Source organism: Galleria mellonella, unplaced genomic scaffold (assembly GCF_026898425.1).
Source record: "Galleria mellonella isolate WM207_F2 unplaced genomic scaffold, CSIRO_AGI_GalMel_v1 utg625, whole genome shotgun sequence".
NCBI lineage: Eukaryota > Metazoa > Arthropoda > Insecta > Lepidoptera > Pyralidae > Galleria > Galleria mellonella.
Window position 1 is genome coordinate 755,413 of NW_026442129.1, and position 18,871 is coordinate 774,283.

The 18,871-nt window shown below is 35.9% G+C and overlaps 2 protein-coding genes across 6 annotated transcripts in view; one reads left to right on the plus strand and one right to left on the minus strand.

Annotated features, from left to right (window-relative positions):
* LOC113511301 (protein 4.1 homolog) overlaps nt 1–18,871 on the plus strand; it is a 121,483-nt gene that overhangs the window by 86,072 nt on the left and 16,540 nt on the right. For 4 of the 5 annotated variants that reach the window (XM_052899666.1, XM_052899668.1, XM_052899669.1 and 1 more), the window contains exons 9-11: nt 13,480–13,583; nt 18,343–18,439; nt 18,792–18,856. In XM_052899666.1, the coding sequence (XP_052755626.1) occupies nt 13,480–13,583; nt 18,343–18,439; nt 18,792–18,856 (266 nt within the window). Of the gene's footprint in view, nt 1–7,777; nt 8,051–13,479; nt 13,584–18,342; nt 18,440–18,791; nt 18,857–18,871 lie in introns of those variants that run through there. The other variant, XM_052899670.1, reaches the window with a different exon arrangement.
* LOC128201774 (uncharacterized) lies at nt 14,329–15,415 on the minus strand. Its single transcript, XM_052899675.1, has 2 exons — nt 15,229–15,415; nt 14,329–14,930 (listed from the first exon to the last, which is right to left on the minus strand). The coding sequence occupies exons 1-2, from the start codon at nt 15,248–15,250 to the stop codon at nt 14,392–14,394; spliced, it is 561 nt and encodes a 186-aa protein (XP_052755635.1). The 5' UTR covers nt 15,251–15,415; the 3' UTR covers nt 14,329–14,391.

The window sequence follows — 18,871 nt, forward strand, 5'->3', positions numbered from 1 at the left end:
GATTGGAGTCTCTGCGGCATCGAATCAACTAGTTTGAAAATATAAGAAGACGGTATCAATGCCCATTCTTCGCGAAGCGCAATTTTTAGTGTTTCTTTACTCGAAATTGGTCGATTTCGAATTTTTTTATCGAGATAATCCCACACATGCTCTATAATATTAATATCAGGTGATTGAGGAGGAATCTCTAGGTATTTTGGAGCGTTAAACAGGATCCATGCTTTAGTATTCCATGCTTTATGTTTAGGGTCATTATCTTGTAAAAATATCCAATTATTGTTAAAACCCATTTGAGCTGCACTAGAGAGACGATTCTCTTTTAAAATATTAATATACGCTTTGTGATCCCTAATTCCATCAATAAATGCAAGTTTTCCCACCCCAAAAACACTCATGCAACCCCATACAAATACTGACCCACCACCGTGTTTTACCGTTGGACATAAATTTTCTTTCTTATATTCCATATTAGGTTTTCTCCATACCATATGATGTCCATCCGATTTGAAAATATTATATTTCGATTCATCTGAGTAAATAACAGTTTGCCAAAAATGATTTTTTTCATTAATATATTTTTTTGCGAATTCTAATCTTTTTTTCTATTAATATCATTTACCCAATACTTTTTACGCGCAGTTCTTCCATGATAATCGTTACTACGTAATACGTTCCGAACGGTACTGACAGAAATATGGCAATCATTGATATTATTAATTTCTTGTAACACTCGAGGGGCACTAATTTTTGGATTTTTTTTTACACAATTTAAAATTTTCCGATCCAATCGAGGCGTGATTTTTGATGGACGCCCCACCTCTGGGTTTGTTTTTTAGTGTTTTAGTAATAGAAAACCGATCAATTACAGTCTGTACGGTTGAACGTGGTCTATTGACAAATTTTGCAATTTCACATAATGATTTGCATTGATTATGCAAATTAATAATTATTTTTCTCTCCTCTTCACTCGTTTCTTTTGCTTTACGACCCATTTTTGTAACTAAACACGTCTATACTTGTCACGAGTGCAACTAAAACGTCTAATATCTATACCTACGTATTAAAAAAGACCTTGGCATTGTAGGCATATGAAAAATTCGATTGAATAAATGATTTATACAGAATTTCATTTAAAAAAAAATGAATGTACGAATACTTTTTGTTTGTCATTATTTGCTTAGTTAACGTAAAAATATTATTATGTTGTATAATTTTTTTTTTAAAAACAAAAATTATCATAAACAAAGTGCGGGAATGTTAAACTATTTAACAGTATTGATTTAAATTAAATAAATAGAGGACAGTCTATCAAATTCGTATTTTTTTTATTATAACCCTAGGTGTACGAATACTTTTTACACTCACTGTAGTTTATTTTAAAGCGGTCATTTGACCGCTCATGGTGGGATTTTTTTTAATGGGTGATAGTGGAATGGTAACCCCACCCGCGCTATCAGTATACGCCGGCGGGGCACCAGTGAAGAATGATAGTTGAGGATGAAGCAGGTCAGTTAACCCATCGTGACGAATTCAACAAGAATTATTCAAGATGGTTTCAGGGGGAACCGCGTGGAGGTCGACCTAATAGGGCATTTGCTATCAATGGGGCTGTCAAACTCCATTGCTAACAATCCCTTTCTCTCTGGGCTCATGGTGAGATTAGGTATATATGAAATGTCGGTAGATTTAGTGTTAAACTTTAATGCACAATAATATTCTATGTACATTTGGCGGACTTAACACCGGACGGTATTCTCTACCAGTCAACCATTGGGCGAACAGAGAAATATGTAGGCGGTGCATTATTGAATAGAGGGAAAATAAAGCAATACTTGATATATTCATATATCTATCTATACTTATAATAAATCTCTAGAGAGGTCAACTCTGTACATGAAATATATTTCCAAAATAACTATCAGCGGGTGATTAGTGATCGATACTGATGCCAAAAATGCAATCAGTAAAATTTTTGTCTTTCTGTCTGTATGTTCGTTAGAAACAAAAACTATTAGACGGATTTTAACGAAACTTGGTACAATTATTCTTCATACTCCTGGCCAGGTTATAGTATACTTTTCATCACGCCACGATCGATAGGAGCGGAGCAGTGAAGGGAAATGTTGGGTAAACGGGAGAAGTTACTCCATTTTTAAGCTTCCGTCGCGTGTGCAGCCTTAATGGCCACTTTTTAAAATGTAAAAATGTCCACCCGCGCGACGCCGGGACGTGCCGCTAGTATACTATAAAGATATAATTAGACAAATATAAACATATAATATATTATCATAATATCTGTAGTAGCAACACCGCGTACCAAGTATGACTAATATGTTTCAATGTATGCGCTTATTTACTTTAAATATGATCAGTTATTTTCTCAGTACGCGTTACGCATATGTTTGTATGAAGTCATCGATATTCATACTGTAACCAAGGATAGATAGATAGATACTCTTTATTGTTTCCTTCAAAAGATTACAATAGTAAACTTATTATAAATACCAACAATTATAAGGAATGATCACAGTGAGGAAACAATGGGCGACCTTATCGCTAAGAGCGATCTCTTGCAGGCAACATTTGGATGGAGAGGAGTAATTATAAACAATTACATACATTTAGTACAGTATGTAATTATATATCTACTAGTCGTGTACCGTGGATTTGTCTGTGTGAAGTCGAATAAATAGTAGCCTATATGTTGAACTTATGGTCGAGGGATGGGCCCTTACTGTGCTTGCCAATCCGTCTGCCAAGCGTGGTAACTGCTAGCAAACCTCCCCGATTATGGAGGAGACTTATGTTCAGCCAATTAATGGCCGATATGGTATGTTAATTTGTGATCTATTAATGTACCAAATAAACAATCGGGATCTTCATTCAGTCATTGGGGTCTAATCTGAGGCGTTATTTCTCTAACCCTGTCTCTATTATTAGTTTCAATTTGATTGAGTTGTTAAACCTTATTACTAATAATTCCTCTCCCCTCCCCCCACCCCCCACGCGCACCACTTAGCTCGTCACACAAGTTTTTTATATCAGTTCAGATTAGAACTCATGACCTTTGCGGTCTGTAAGTCGATTGGAATACCACTGGACCGACTCTATTTAAAAATGCAGTGAACGCTCCATATACAAGCAACTCATTTGAACCATTTTCAATAAAAAAGTTTCTTATTGGGAAAAGTTGCTTATATGGGAAAAAGGAGTATAAAAATAGGTACTTACCGTCTGGAAAATATTTTTACTTATTTCTTTTACTAAGCTGAGTAGAATATCTCACCAGAGGGAGACTTTGTACAAAAGTCGATTGCTTAGATACCTCTGTTCCATTCGTGTTTCTACCGTGAAGCAGTTGTGTTTGCATGGCTGTGTTTCGGTTTGAAGGGTGGGATATGGCATGAATTTACTGGGTACAGAGGAATAACACCTGAGTCCTTGGGAATGGCAACGCATTGGGGGGTATCATGGGCGAAACAGTATACTCTGTTATGTCCACGGTCCTACTCATGTCTATAGGCGACGGTTACCACTTTCCATCAGGTGGGCCGGTCAGTTTGTTTGCCATTCTAAGTTGTATAAAAAAAAAAAGAATAAATAAAATATAAAAAATGAAGCTTGAAGGTTGTTTTTATAGAGCGTTCATTGTAATAATCATGCTACGGTAGAAAAGTAAAATTTATCAGAAATAATCAAACAAATCACCTCTGCGAATAGACAGTCGCGTCAAGGTGATAAAGATGTGTTTCCAAGAACAAATTACCGCGGCTCGGTTGAAAGAGTCGTCCGTTGCATGACACGGTGTTTATAGCTTGCAATCAGCTGATCACACTCACACGTGCACTATAAATATACGTGACGTTTGTGTGAGACTCTTGTGACGTGTCGCGTCTTGTTTTTTTTAATGAGTGATAATGGAATGGTAACCCCGCCTGCGCTATCGGTATACGTTGGCGGGGTACCAGTGAGAGGTGATAGGTGAGGATGAAAAAGCAGGTCAGTTAGCCCATCGTGACGAATTCAGCGATAAATTATATATCAGGGGGAACTTTAGCAATGGGACTGGACTAACACTCCCTTTCCCCTCATACGAGTGGTAATAATATTAACGCTAGACCAAATAATTGATTTTTAGCAAATCATGAAAATATACCGCCTTGTGGTCCCGGCATAGTATGGACCACGCCTTTCTATCCCGTGAGTGTCGTAAGAGGCGACAAGGCAACTTAATCTTCGATGGATGATCAGCAACGTCCCTCTTAAAACATCTCCATCCAAAGGTGGGAACTACTGGAAAGAGATCGGGTTGGCTTTATCTATATTCAGCAGTAGGTATATAGCGGCTGATGAGGTGGTATAGTGATGAACAGAGGGAGACTTTGTACAAAAGTCGATTGTTTGTCTCATTCAGTGATTATTTTGTTTGCATGGCTGTGTTTCGATTTGAACGGTGGGATATGGCGTGAATTTACTGGGTACAGAGGAATAACATCTGAGTCCTCAGGAATGGCAACGCATGGGGGTATCATAGGCGAAACAGTATACTCTGTTATGGTCATGGTACTGCTCATGTCTATAGGCGACGGTTACCACTTTCCATCAGGTGGGCCGTCAGCTTGTTTGCCATTCTAAGTTGTATAAAAAAAAAATAGTGATGACTACGAGCTAGACGTTCCACAATCAACGCTGACATCACCACATCCGGATCTAGAAACGAGATTGTTCCGAACTTGATATTGCTTATGTCTGGTATTCGTAAAGCTATGCACGCCTGTGTCGACCATTGTACTGTATTGTTTATAAATTGTACCTAATCTTATAAATTTCACCTGAATTTTGAATACTTTGTAACTAAGTGTGCGAGTGTGGTCCCGACATTGTATAGGTCACCCCTTCCTTTCCCGTGGGTGTCGTATCCAACTTTTTTTTTTATACAACTTAAAATAGCAAACAAGCTGACGGCCCACCTGATGGAAAGTGGTAACCGTCGCCTATAGACATGAGCAGTACCATCTACATAACAGAGTATACTGTTTCGCCCATGATACCCCGCCATGCGTTGCCATTCCTGAGGACTCAGGTGTTATTCCTCTGTACCTACTAAATTCACGCAACTAAGAGAGGGCGAGTGATGGGCAGCAAACTCCCTCTTAAAACATCTCCAAAGCCTAACTGCGGTTGTCAACCGGCCTGCCAAGCGTGGCAACTACTGGCAACTACTTCTACGCCTTTATATTTTGTTTTCTTTTTTACAAACGTTTTGATTGTTTCTTGTAATTGTTTATATTTATAATAAGTTTACTATTGTAATCTTTTGGTGGAAGTTATAAAGAGTATCTATCTATCTATTTATTTCTTGTTGTCTGGCCTTTTAATATAAATGCAATTTAAAGGAATAGGTTACCATTAACTGCTCAATTAATAATAATTTTATTCTAATATCTAAAAGCTGGCGTACAGCGCTCTGCGTGTTCAATATAATAATGTTTTCAGGGTGTTGTTGCGGTTGCCATAATGATTTTATTCTAATATCTAAAAGCGAATGCATTATGTAATAAATACGATAGTTGATCCTCTCATTGTGTCAAAATTATTATAGGGGCCATAAAGTGAATTTTGTATTTTTTTTTTTCTCTACTAACATAGTTTAAGTCAATTGTTACTAACAAAAATTTTTATTAAATAAAGAATTATTATTATTATTATTATTTACATCGAAATATTATAATTATGTCTTAGTAATTCCGTGTTTCTACAGTTTACATATAAATTATGTTTTGTTTTGTAATACATCGTTGGTTCACACGCGAATCGTAGCCGTAATGGAAAAACACTTTTTTCTTTGTCATAGATAGTATCTATATAGATAAAAATATATGTGCAATCTTCATATTATTCTGTACAAGTGTCTGTCTGTGTGTAATTATTTATATCTTGAAAAATTTACCTTCGGACGGCTCGACTCGATGAAATTCGAATTCACATCTTGGCTATCAAAAACATTCGCGAAATTTGCAGCATTATATAAGCTATATTTTTATAAATTATTTATTTAAATCATTCTTGTCATGTATCTGTCACGTTATTAAGTACTGCTTCTTTGATCCATAGCTTTTTAAATGGGATACCATAAGATAGTGTAGGCCATATGTATAATTATTTGAATCTCGCGGTTTTTCCTGTGGCTAACGATTTAGAATGGCGAACAAGCTGACGGCCCACCTGATGGAAAGTGGTAACCGTCGCCTATAGACATGAGCAGTACCATGGACATAACATGTATATAGGTATCTAATACTATGCCCTGTGGCAGGGAATGCAGATAATTTGGTAACACCTTATGTATAAAGTTAAAATGAGTATATAACGTACATATATGAGTATACAACATATATGACTTCACTTTCTGTTTTATATTATATAACTGTATACAAATTACATTCAAATACATCAAACATGTTCCTCCCATTTTTGACACAACCGTGTATGTATGACAACGACTTGTTAACAGTCCAGTTCTGTAGTTAGCATGCAAAAAACAATCGCACGGCGACCTTGTCAGCGCGCGTAATGGCTGAATTTTGCACTGACTCATACGCCCAATTGTCACTATGCCAGGCTGCAATTTGCATGTATTTTTTTTTTTTGCATAATTAACACGTTAATACTTATATGCACACACAATTAATTTTTTTTAAATACTTTCAAATATAGTCAACAGGAATAATAATAATAATAATATAATTTATCAGGTTTTTTTGATTGGTGAAAATGGTATGGTAACCCCATGCGCCTGCGCTAACGGGATACGCTGGTAGAGCACCAGTGAAGGGTGATAGATGAGAATGAAAACAGGCCAGTTAGCCCATCATGATGAATTCATCAGGAATTAACCATGATAGTTTCCAGGGAGAACCGCAAGGACGTCGATCTGGTTGGGTATATTGCTAGCAATGGGATTCTCAGTCTCCATTACTAACAATCCCTTTCCCCCAAATTTAAGTTAGCCCATCGCTGTTTTTTTTAATGGGTGATAATGGTATGGTAACCCCGTCTGCGCTGTCGGTATACACTGACGGGGCATTAGTGGTAGATGACTGATGAAGATGAATGAAAGCAGGTCAGTTAGCCTATCCTGACGAATTCAACTAGAATTAGCCACCATAGTCTCCAGGGGGGGAACCACGTGGAGGTCGACCTGACAGGGTATATAGCTGGTAATGGGTCTATTTGACCCCATTACTAACAATCCCTTTCCCCCCAGCCCATCGCTGTTAGTCGTGATAAGTACACCTGGAATATAGCATGATATTTCCTACGGCATAGTAGGGTAATAGGGTAGTCTGCATTACTAGCACACCCCCCCCCCCCACGCCCCGTATATTAGGCTAATGCAATGCAAGGCTAGCAATATACCCAACCAGGTCGACCTCCTCGCGGTTCCCCCTGGAAACTTAATTCCTGATGAATTCATCATGATGGGCTAACTGGCCTGTTTTCATTCTCATCTATCACCCTTCACTGGTGCTCCGCCAGCGTATCCCATTAGCGCAGGCGGGGTTACCATACCATTTTTACCCATCAAAAAAGAAATGCAAATATACATACATGAATTTTGATTGGGCATAACGAAATGCTTCATCGCTGCATCACACCGTCCTATCAGAACACGTAATGGCGTTCGTGAAGTAGTCACTATTAATATATTGTTTACTCACAAAGCACCAGACGGGCCGCCATACACTCCCATGCGCGGCGGAGTCGTATCAGTGTACCGAGACACGTAGATGAGAACGCGGGACAGTATTTCCATTTGAATTGCTATCTATCGGAATTTATTTTTTGTTTTTTTTTTATCGTAATATATTTTTTTTTTATGAAAAAAATATTCCACGTTTTAATTTTTTTTTTAAACGATTTCGTGTTCGGTAAATTAGTGAAAATTGTGACTAGTATAAAGTTGATATTTTTTTTTTATGTGTGTGATTTTTGGGTTGTACAGTAACGATGGTGTTTAAAGACTGTTGGACACCTAATTGTGCGTCCAGTGAGTATTTTTTTTTTTTTATAACTGATTTCGTAAAAAAATAAATTAGTTTTATTAGTAGATGATTTGTAAATAAAATTAGATTGTCCTCTAGTGCGAATGTTTGTTTGTACAGACGACTAGATCAATATTAGTGGTTATGTAAGTACTATTATAGGTTTTTTTATACAACTTAGCTGGCGGAGTCCACCTGATGAAGGGTGATAGATGAGAATGAAAACAGAGCCAGTTTCGCCCATCATGACGAATTGCCATCTAAGGATTTAATTAACCAGTAAATTAATAGTTTCCCCTTCAAACCGAAACACAGCCATGCAAACACAACTGATTTACGGTAGAAACACGAATGGGATTCTGTCTCCATTAGCAATCGACTTTTTTACAAAGTCCCCCAATTAGTTTTATTAGTAAAAAATAGATGATTTGTAAAATAAATAAATAAAAGATTGTCCTCTAATTCAAATATTTTTTCATTAGTAGATCAATATTTTTTCATTAATAGTTTTTTCTCGTAAATACCTTTTTCACTATTGATTTTTTTTTTATACAACTTAGAATGTTTTTAAACAAACAATGTTACGGCCCACCTGATGGAAAGTGGATCAATTGATCGCCTATAGACAGATGAGCAGTACCGTGGACACAAGTAAATATTTATTTTTATTCTATTTATTCATTAGTACAAATATGTGTACATGGCGGACTTAATGCTGTCATTCCTCTCTGTCGACCATAGGGAAGTGTCAGAATACTCGAATGCGAAAATATTCGGGTACAAACCCTGTGTGACCTTATGATTTTGTTTAAATACAGCCATGCAAACAGTTGAAACAACTGCTTACATACGAGGGTAGAAACACAAAAAGGACAAAATTTTATTTTACAATTAATCGACTTTTGTACAAAGTCTCCCTTCTGGTGGTTTTAAGTTAAGTAAAAAATGCGCTTGAAAGTTGTTTAAAATAAATAAATAAAATTTTTAGAACACTGTTCCCAATTCAAATATTTTTTTTATTAATAGAATTTTTTTTTCATTAATAGTTTTTTCTCGAAAGTACCTTTTTCACAGTAGGTGATTTTTTTTTTTTTACAAAAGTAATTAATGTTTTTATAAAAAAACAATGTTATCCTAACAATAAAGAAAATTGGTAGATCAATTGATTAGAGCGCTTGCCCCGGTGTGCAGATGCGCAGGTGTGGAACAAGTAAATATTTATTTTTATTTTATTTATTCATTAGTACAAATATGTGTACATGGCGGACTTAATGCTAAAATCATTCTCTCCCAGTCAACCATAGGCAAGAGTCAGAATACTCGAATGCGAAAATATGTCCGGGTACAATTCCTGTGTGACCTTATGATTTTGTTTAAATATTTGTTACTCAATCTTGCTTAAACAGTTGAAAAAATTGCAATAAGATTTGGTACATAGATAGACTATTAAAGACTATTTATGTAAATTAATTAAATTAGCAGCGAGCTTTAAAAAAAGGCGAGCACAAAAGATCATAGAAAGGTAGTACGTAGTGTTACAGCTTTTCCTGCCTAAAAAAAAGTTCGTTTTTCAATTATAATAATAATAATACATAGTATAAAACAAAGTCACTCCGCTGTGGGGTTTTTTTTTATTGGATGATAATGGAATGGTAACCCCGCCCGCGCTATCGGTATACATCGGCAGGGCACCAGTGAAGGATGATAGGTGAGGATAAGGTAGGTCAGTTAGCCCATCGTGACGAATTCAACAAGAATTGTTCACGATGGTTTCCAGGGGGAGCCACGTGGAGGTCGACCTAATAGGGCATAGATAGATAGATAGATAGATAGATAGATAGATAGATAGATACTCTTTATTGTTTCCTCCAAAAGATTACAATAGTAAACTTATTATAAATATAAACAATTACAAGAAATAATCACAATGAGAAAACAATGGGCGACCTTATCGCTAAGAGCGATCTCTTCCAGGCAACCTTTGGATGGCATATTGCTAGTAATGGGGCTGTCAAACTCCATTGCTAACAATCCCTTTCCCTCCTTCCGCTGCGGGTTATCACCGTTGTGCTTAAATTTATATAATCAATATTTTTTTTATATACATGTTATGACAAAAATATGGACGTTAGATGTGATAAACAAGTGACGGCCCACCTGATAGAAAGTTCTAATGTCGCCTACAGACAGTAAACAACTTAGATATTGAGCAATGTATTTATTATGTTTTAGTTTGGAGGTAAAGTGATAAACAAGTTTGGTTTACTTTGTTTTTTTTATATTAATTAAAATTATTCATTATAGATGACGTATGATGGACTCTTGCCGCTCTATCTATCTATCCATTTAAGAGCTGCGCTCTTGTCGGTGGAGCTCTTGCCACTCACTACGATTTTCAGCGAGTCTCTTCACCTCTTGATACGACACGACACCAACTCCTTCCTTGATCTGCCTGATGTAACTATGTCTCGGTCTCCCTCTCCCCCTCCTTCCTTCTATCTTACCTTCTATTATAATGTTCATAAGTTCGTCGTGTCGTATCAAGTGTCCTAACATTTTTCCTCTTCTGTCCTCTTGCCGCTCTATGTAATACAAAATTTTTGTCGCCACTTTTTAACGATCAGCCGCCCTATTTTTGGAATCTAATATTTAAAATATATATTATAATATATATAAGAATAATATATACATAAATAATAATAATCATCATCATTTTATACCACTGTGGTGGCAAGCAAGCATACGGCCCACCTGATAGTAAGCGGTTACCGTAGCCTAACGCGCGTTGCCGACCCTGAAGAAATCTCTTTAGCCCCTTTTGAAGAACCCCATGCTGTAGTCTCTTGGGAAAACCTCGGCAGGGATATATATTATGTTATCATATTATGTTATTTATGTATATATTATTTTTTATATAGGTATACATTATTAGTTGTTATTTTCTTTACCTATTTCAATAATGAAGTATCGCATTCGTGATTCACTGTTCATACCAAAGGTTGGCTGGTAGAGAATGCTACTAGCATTGGACCGCCTTTTGTACTATTTTTTTGTCAATAAAGGTTTTTAAATAAATTATAAATATAATATATATATATATATATATATATATATATATATATATATATATATATATATATATATATATATATATATATATCATTACGTAGTTAATATTGTAATATTTGTTACAAGTATGCAAACACATCTTGGCATCTGATAAATTTTCTATTCCATGTTTATGACTCACGGAGGGCGGAAGGTCATTTATTTATTTATTTATAAATTACTCACGTCATTTTTTTAAATGAAAGATAATGGTATGGTAACCCCGCCTGCGCTATCAGTATACGCTGGCGGAGTACCAGTGAGGGATGATAGGTGAGGATGAGAAGGCAGGTCAGTTAACCCATCGTGATGAATACAATATAGTAAGAGTTAATATACTTTTTAGTTAATTTAGTTTAAAACTTAACCGTGTTCCATATTTCATTCAAATTTGTGTAAGTATGATTAAGTGATAAACTTTTTTTTTATACAACTTAGAATGGCAAACAAGCTGATAGCCCACCTGATGGAAAGTGGTAGCCGTCGCCTATAGACATGAGCAGTACCATGGACATAACAGAGTATACTGTTTCGTCGATGATACCCCTCATGCGTTGCCATTCCTGAGGACTCAGGTGTTATTCCTCTGTACCCAGTAAATTCGCGCCATATCCCACCCTTCAAACCGAAACACAGCCACGCAAACACAGCTGCTTCACGGTTGAGACACGAATGGGACAGAGGTACCCAAGCAATTGACTTTTGTACAAAGTTTCCCTCTGGTATACTAATCATCAACATCATATCATCCTTTAACTATCCACTGCTGAACATTGGCCTCCCCTTGGGTATTGCCAGAAGTTGCCACGCTTGGCAAACGGATTGGCAACCGTAGTTAGGCTATGGAGATGTTTTAAAAGGGACGCTGCTGGTCATCCCTCGCCCTCTCTTAATTGATTCTTACGACACCCACGCGAAAGGAATGGGTGGCCCATTCTATGCCGGGACCACATGGATTTCGATCATTCTTGTTACAATAGATAGAGTTGACTCCCATATTATTTAATTTTGTGACTGGAAATAAATTAATTTTAATAGACTTTTTTCATCATAAATTCTCATATGACTCGCTTCTTTATAAAGACACAAGTTTGTTTCTCACAAATAGTACAAGGAAAATGGAAGTTTAAATAAATGGACGATGTAGCAGTGATAGCCCACATACGGAACCAAAACAGTAAATCCATTAGTCGTCGGAAAACGCCATGTGTTATGTTACCAAATAGGAATAACATGGGATTGGAGCGTTCTATTATTGCGCTTATAGCGTTCTATTATTTTATTAGGAGCCGTATTTTTTTTATACCACTGAGGTGGCGAACAAGCATACGGCCCACCTGATGGTAAGCGGTTACCGTAGCCTATGAACGCCTGCAATATCAGGGAGATTACAGCGAAGCAGTTGTGTTGTGACGGTGAATTTACAGGGTACAAAGGAATAACACTTGAGTCCTCAGGAATGGCAACGCATGGGCGAAACAGTATACTCTGTTATGTTCATGGTACTGCTCATGTCTATAGGCGACGGTTACCACTTTCGATCAGGTGGGCCGTCAGCTTGTTTGCCATTCTAAGTTGTATAAAAAAAATTGTACATGAAAGTACATACACACACTGAGGAAACAATGGGTGTCCTTATCGGTAAAAGCGATCTTTTCCAGGCCCCTTTTTTTAATGGAGAGAAGTAATTATGAACAGTTTGATCGGAGGCACGATGAAATTTGAAAATTTTGTTATTTTAATTACATATAGAGATGAAATATATGCAGTAATATAAATGTATATATATATATATATATATATATAGAATATAATAAATATAGAATAGAAGTGAACGGCGTGTTCTGGCAGCCCGCACAGTTTTTTTGGCGGATTGGCAAACGCAGTTAGGCTTTAACATTGTCCGCATAGCTGGGATATATTCATTGATCTGGGTGTATAGTTGTCGATGCCCTGCCCCATCTCAAATGTTTCGTGTATACCATATTTCATGACGTTCTGCTAAGCCATCAAGATGTAACAAACAAACACTTTCACATTTACAATATTAGTAAGGATTTACATGTAATAATAAACTCTTTATTATAATAGTACCGCCAACGGCGCCAAAAGAGATTAAGACAAGCAGTATTTATACAGAATGTGCATATACAAAAGGCTGCCTTATCGCTAGAAGTAATCTCTTACAGGCAACCTGGCGTAAATAGTAGATAAGTACAGAGAGAAAGGTAGATGGCGCTAGTGAGACACAGTAAATAGAAAAAGTAATCAAATAAAATGTAAATTATTCTGTAATATATTCTTAATTATTATACGTATATTTCAGGTCTGGCAGCCGCCGACAAGGATGAGCTGATGCCGCCCGAGGCTGCCAAGCGGCACACCATGCCGCCGCAGCCGGCGCCGCGACCCGCTGGTATCAAAGACAAGGTAACCCATCCCATACTGTAGGCAAGCGATATTTACCGATATTATTAATGTATCGATGCCAAAACCCATACGATGCTATGAGTGAGCGATATTTACCGATATTATCGTAGTATCGATGTCAATAAATATAATATCGATACTGTCGATATCTTAGGACAAGCAACGATATTCCAGATCAGAGATATAGTTGTGTTGAATGATTGGTGAGGTGGTACCCATACAGGTGTGGTTAGAACGTGGGTTTTCTTGGCACCAAATATCTTAGTGTTTAAGTGATATCGATATTATTGTTACGGTAATATTGGAATATCGATGTTAAGCTATCGGTATAAATATCGATATTGCTCATTCCTAAACAATATAATCTTATAATACTTAGTGTACACAGATATTGCATACAATAGCCAGCATGACTAGTTCATAATGTTTCAACTCTGTCATGTAAATTTATATGTAAAGCAGCGGTAATTTTTACGTATCATTTAACCTCCTGCGGCCCGGTTTCAAAGTGGGTACATCCAAGGAAGACCCAGTGTCCTAATATTAGAACAAATTAATTAAGTCCTAAACGCCCAGACCAAAAATTGTTCATATCTTGGTAACCACAACAGATAAAGGTGTAATATTTTAGGGATACTTTAATATTGATTTAGGCTTGCCCGACAGAAAAAAAAGATTCCAAAATATTTTGTTCTATATTTATCACATTGGGATGCTACATATAACCTGAAGTCCCATAGAAAATGGAAATTTAAACACCTGATAGAACAAATAATTAAATTCCCAATAAGTACATCCTTATTACTGGTTATTCAATACATGCCATAATCAAGAACAAGCTTATGAAAACTTTTAACTCGCCATTTGTTATTAACAGACTCTTTCCTGTTTTATAAACGGCTGTTTGATTCGTTTTATCTACGATCATATCTATTAGCTCATCATCAAAGTATTGAGTAAAATAGTCTAATTTTGAAAAATTTGTTCTGTCTTGTATCGAGTACGATGGCTCAGAAAGCATAGGAAGGTTTTTTGTGAAATTCTTTACAGCCCATGTAAACTGATTATCTGAACTGCTGCTACCGCGAGCACTAGTAAATTGCGGAGTGCGCTCACATCTTCTGCTGTAATGTGCATGACTACGGGCTCGCATGCGCGATCGATCTCGTCCTCGACTACTTTTCAGAATTGGTGGTGGACTCTTAGACTCTGATTCTGAGCTAGTACTGGTTTCACTTGCATCATTCCTATCTGGAACGAACTCATTGCCAGTATCCTCTCCTGTAAAAGGATCTCCCTCGTCGTCTTCGAAATCTAATTGATGTAGTATCTCTAATATTTGACTATCTGTGAAAGGGAAAACTGTCAGCACAATGGCGTAGACTAACTAGAAGGAAAATAATTAAAGGTATAAATGCCCGCCGTACTAGTATTAACATGAAATAAAATCACTAAAAAACCATATAAACGCTTATAGTGCTAGTATTAGTACAAAAAAATAATCACTAAAAAAGCATATTGATATTGACAAAATTACGATAAAATAATAGTGTTTATATAAACTGCATCCCTTTGTCCAGATAAAAAAACAAAATGTCGTAAATATAACACAAAGATTTAAAAGATATAAATTAATTAAACAAACCTTTTATCGTTGTACTTGCCATCGCTTCGACTTAGAATGACAGAAGAACGAAAAAAAAATTCCCTGTCCATTGAAAGCAGTGCACTGCCACAATACCAAATATATTTACAAACTAAACGACATTGAATACACAACGTGGCACGTAATTCAAACGCGGCAGATGACGGAAAATATTTTGTTCTAGTATTAGTACAGAGGGTGTTGACTCCAAATTGCTATTTTAAAAATTGGGCGTTTACAACAATGTGATTTTGTTCTAGTATTAGGACTTCAGACCTCAGGAGGTTAAATGCTCCCTTAGACAAGTGGCAAACGGATCTATCGATAGAATCGTATCAGTTAGCGCTCGCATTAAAACAAGACGCTATCTAACTGCAGGACTGGCTAGTGATAACAATTCTATCGAGATATTAGTTTGCTACTTGTCCAATAGGACTGGTCGTTTATGTAGTAGTCTGCCAAAGATGTTAGAAGCGGCTCAGAAATATCTGAAGTCGGATTTAATACCCTTAATATAATTTTGTATGTAAATACTTGGGTTTTAACAGTCATAATAATTATTTTAATGAATAAATAAATGAATGAAAATGTGTATAGGCCAACTGACAAGTGAATAGATAAAATATAAATAGACATGTCGATGGTCGCAAATAGACGAATGTAGATAAGACTTGTTGCTGACCGCAGTTAGGGTTTTATAGAGTTAATAAGGCCATAGAACGCTCTGTGTTATTTTATTTTTTTATAGTGAGGTATAACTGGCGATTTTTGGATTCTACTAATTACTAATAGTGGGAATATCCAGCAAAGTATCTCTCTGGTAAACAGAGGTCTGTTTACCAGAGAGATACTTTGCACAAAAGTCATTTGATTAGGCACCTCTGTCCCATGCAAGTTTCTACCGTGAAGCAGTTGTGTTTATATGGCTGTGTTTCGGTTTGAAGGGTGGGATATGGTAGTGAATTTACAGTGTACAGAGGAATAACACCTAAGTCCTCAGGAATGGCAATGCATGGGGGGTATCATGGGCGAAACGGTATACTCTATTATGTCCATATACTGCTCATGTCTATAGGCGACGGTTACCACTTTCCATCAGGTGGGCCGTCAGCTTGTTTGCACTTCTATATTGTATAAAAAAAATACTATCATGGATTTCTTATTATTGATTTTATATAATGTATTCATACATCCCATGTTTTAATGTATTGTAGCCAATCATTTTCATTTGCATGAGTTTATTTCGTTTCTTAGTTGAATAACAATGACAATGAGTGAATGAACTTTATATCGATGATATAAGGTTTAATTTGGACAAACATTTCCCTATAGTAAAAGTAAAGGTGTATATTGGAGCTGATAGTAAATCTAGCTGTGTCACCTGCGTATGCTTCTAAAAATGAGGACTCGGCCATAATTGAAGTGCATGATATATCAATCTTTTTATACTTCATTTAATTAAAACGTAAAGTCTAGAGCAATAAAACAATCTCGTATAGTTTTAACATAATTGTCACTTTTAGAATTTTAGACATTTTAGATCATATATTAATATTATGGTCTCCGTAGATGATCAAGTGGTTTGAGTCAAACATGTGCGCTTGTATAACAAATACGTGTAACTTCGACGTTTGTCGTATAAGCAGTAATAGATAAATGCTCGAGTCAAACTGCTTGATCATTTACGTAGCCTCTCTAGATGATTGGTGTTGTATTGTGTACTACTCACATGTACTCACATGCATGTGTATTGTATTGGCTTACTTCATTTTAATTTACTGAGCCTTCGGAGAAACAGTGAACTTGTGACGGCAGTTTGCATAGGGGCTTATTACATGTCAAATATATAAAATTATATCTTGTTATAATAAAATGGCTGATTTTTAATACCCAATGAATTACTATTGAGAGTTAACTTTCGTAGTATTTTTATAAGCCACTACATATCTTCCCGTTCTATAATCCAACTGGTAATCCAATGGTGAGCGATTAAACAAGCTTGAGCATCTTCAAAATTTATGTATGGTCTTAACAAATATGATCACATTTCTCAATTTCATATTCAAGTGATTTCCCTATCTATTTTTGTCGTCATTCATGTCAAATATCTATATGTCGAGTCAATATTATTATTTTTATTTAAGCATATGTATAAAGTATATTTCTTTTATATAATATGATATAATTAATGAATAATTGTTATGAAACTGTAATAAGCCCCAAGAAAATCTGTAACGATAATTATACATTCGTCTGAGCAGTACATACATGTTTTGCTCAGATATTGTTGTGTTCTCTGATCGCTCCAATTAACATTGCGTTCCTCGCACGCTGCTCGGAAGCTGCGACGTCGCTCCGGCGGCACCGTGAGCGCGTCGTCCGCTAGCTCGCTCGAGGGGGAGTACCTCGCCGGCGACAAGGTGCTCGAGCTCAATGTTGAGCTTAACGTGCGGCTCAGGCCTGAGGATTGAGTGCTAACTTGAACGGTGTCAAATTAACATTGAATTTTCTATCTAAATATAGATTTATTTTTGATATTTTGCACTCAATCCCACAAGATTCGCATGGTTATTTAAATCTAATAATTTTAGTCAGTCAGGGTTTAGCTTCTTATTCTAATAATGATAACTAAGATTTTAGTTGTATTGTATGAATTTGAAATATAACTGGCTAAATCCTTTGAATATTTCTTTTTGTTTTTATAAAGGTAATATTGTAGTAAATTTGTTGTACAAATTAACCACTAAGGCATAATTTTTTTTATTATATTAATATTGTGGTTTAATATATAATATTTTAAAGTATAATGTACGTACGAGAAATGCACTGTTTCATAGTAGTTCACTACTTCATTAGTATTAGTTTTATTTTATATAAATAGTTTTATTAAATCTAATAAACATTTTCAAATTAATCTATCATACATTAATTTATAAATAATATTTTTCAAGTATTTTTTTTTATTTATCTTACAATAGAAAATATACACATGTTATGCTCAACTTTAAATTTATACACCGTCAATTATTTTCCATTGGGAGGAATTATTTTTTCCAAAGACAAATGTGATTATATTACAATTATAAAATTATCTATTTGATTTTGTATCCACAGAAACCTCCACCCGGCGCTGTGAAAGTGATGCCTACAGGTCCCCTGGACAAGAAGGAAGATAAGAAACTCGCCGAACAGAGAAAGCCTGCAGAAAATGGTAAGAATAAACTGAAAAAGAATATATGGAACATAAAACATACTAGATGGAGTGATGACCTGAAATGTATTGCAGAGACTCAGTGGATGTGGGTAGCTCAGGACTGTACTTTATGGCAGTCTATGGGGAAGGCTTATGTCCAGCAGTGGACGGATAATGGCTGAAATGATGATGGAAACATACTAGAACGTATAACAGGCGAAAGACTTCGTATAAAAAGGAATAAAAAGACGTAACATTTAAATTATATAAGTGATGAAAAATTTCTTTATTATACATTATTTCGTTAATTTCTTTAAACTTGAACATGAGTACAAAACTATGACTAATATATGCGATGCTATAATTTCAGGAACTGATACATCGAGCGATCCAGGCATCACAAATAACGTTGAAACCACACCCAAGAAGGGCAAGGTAAGTGCATTTCCC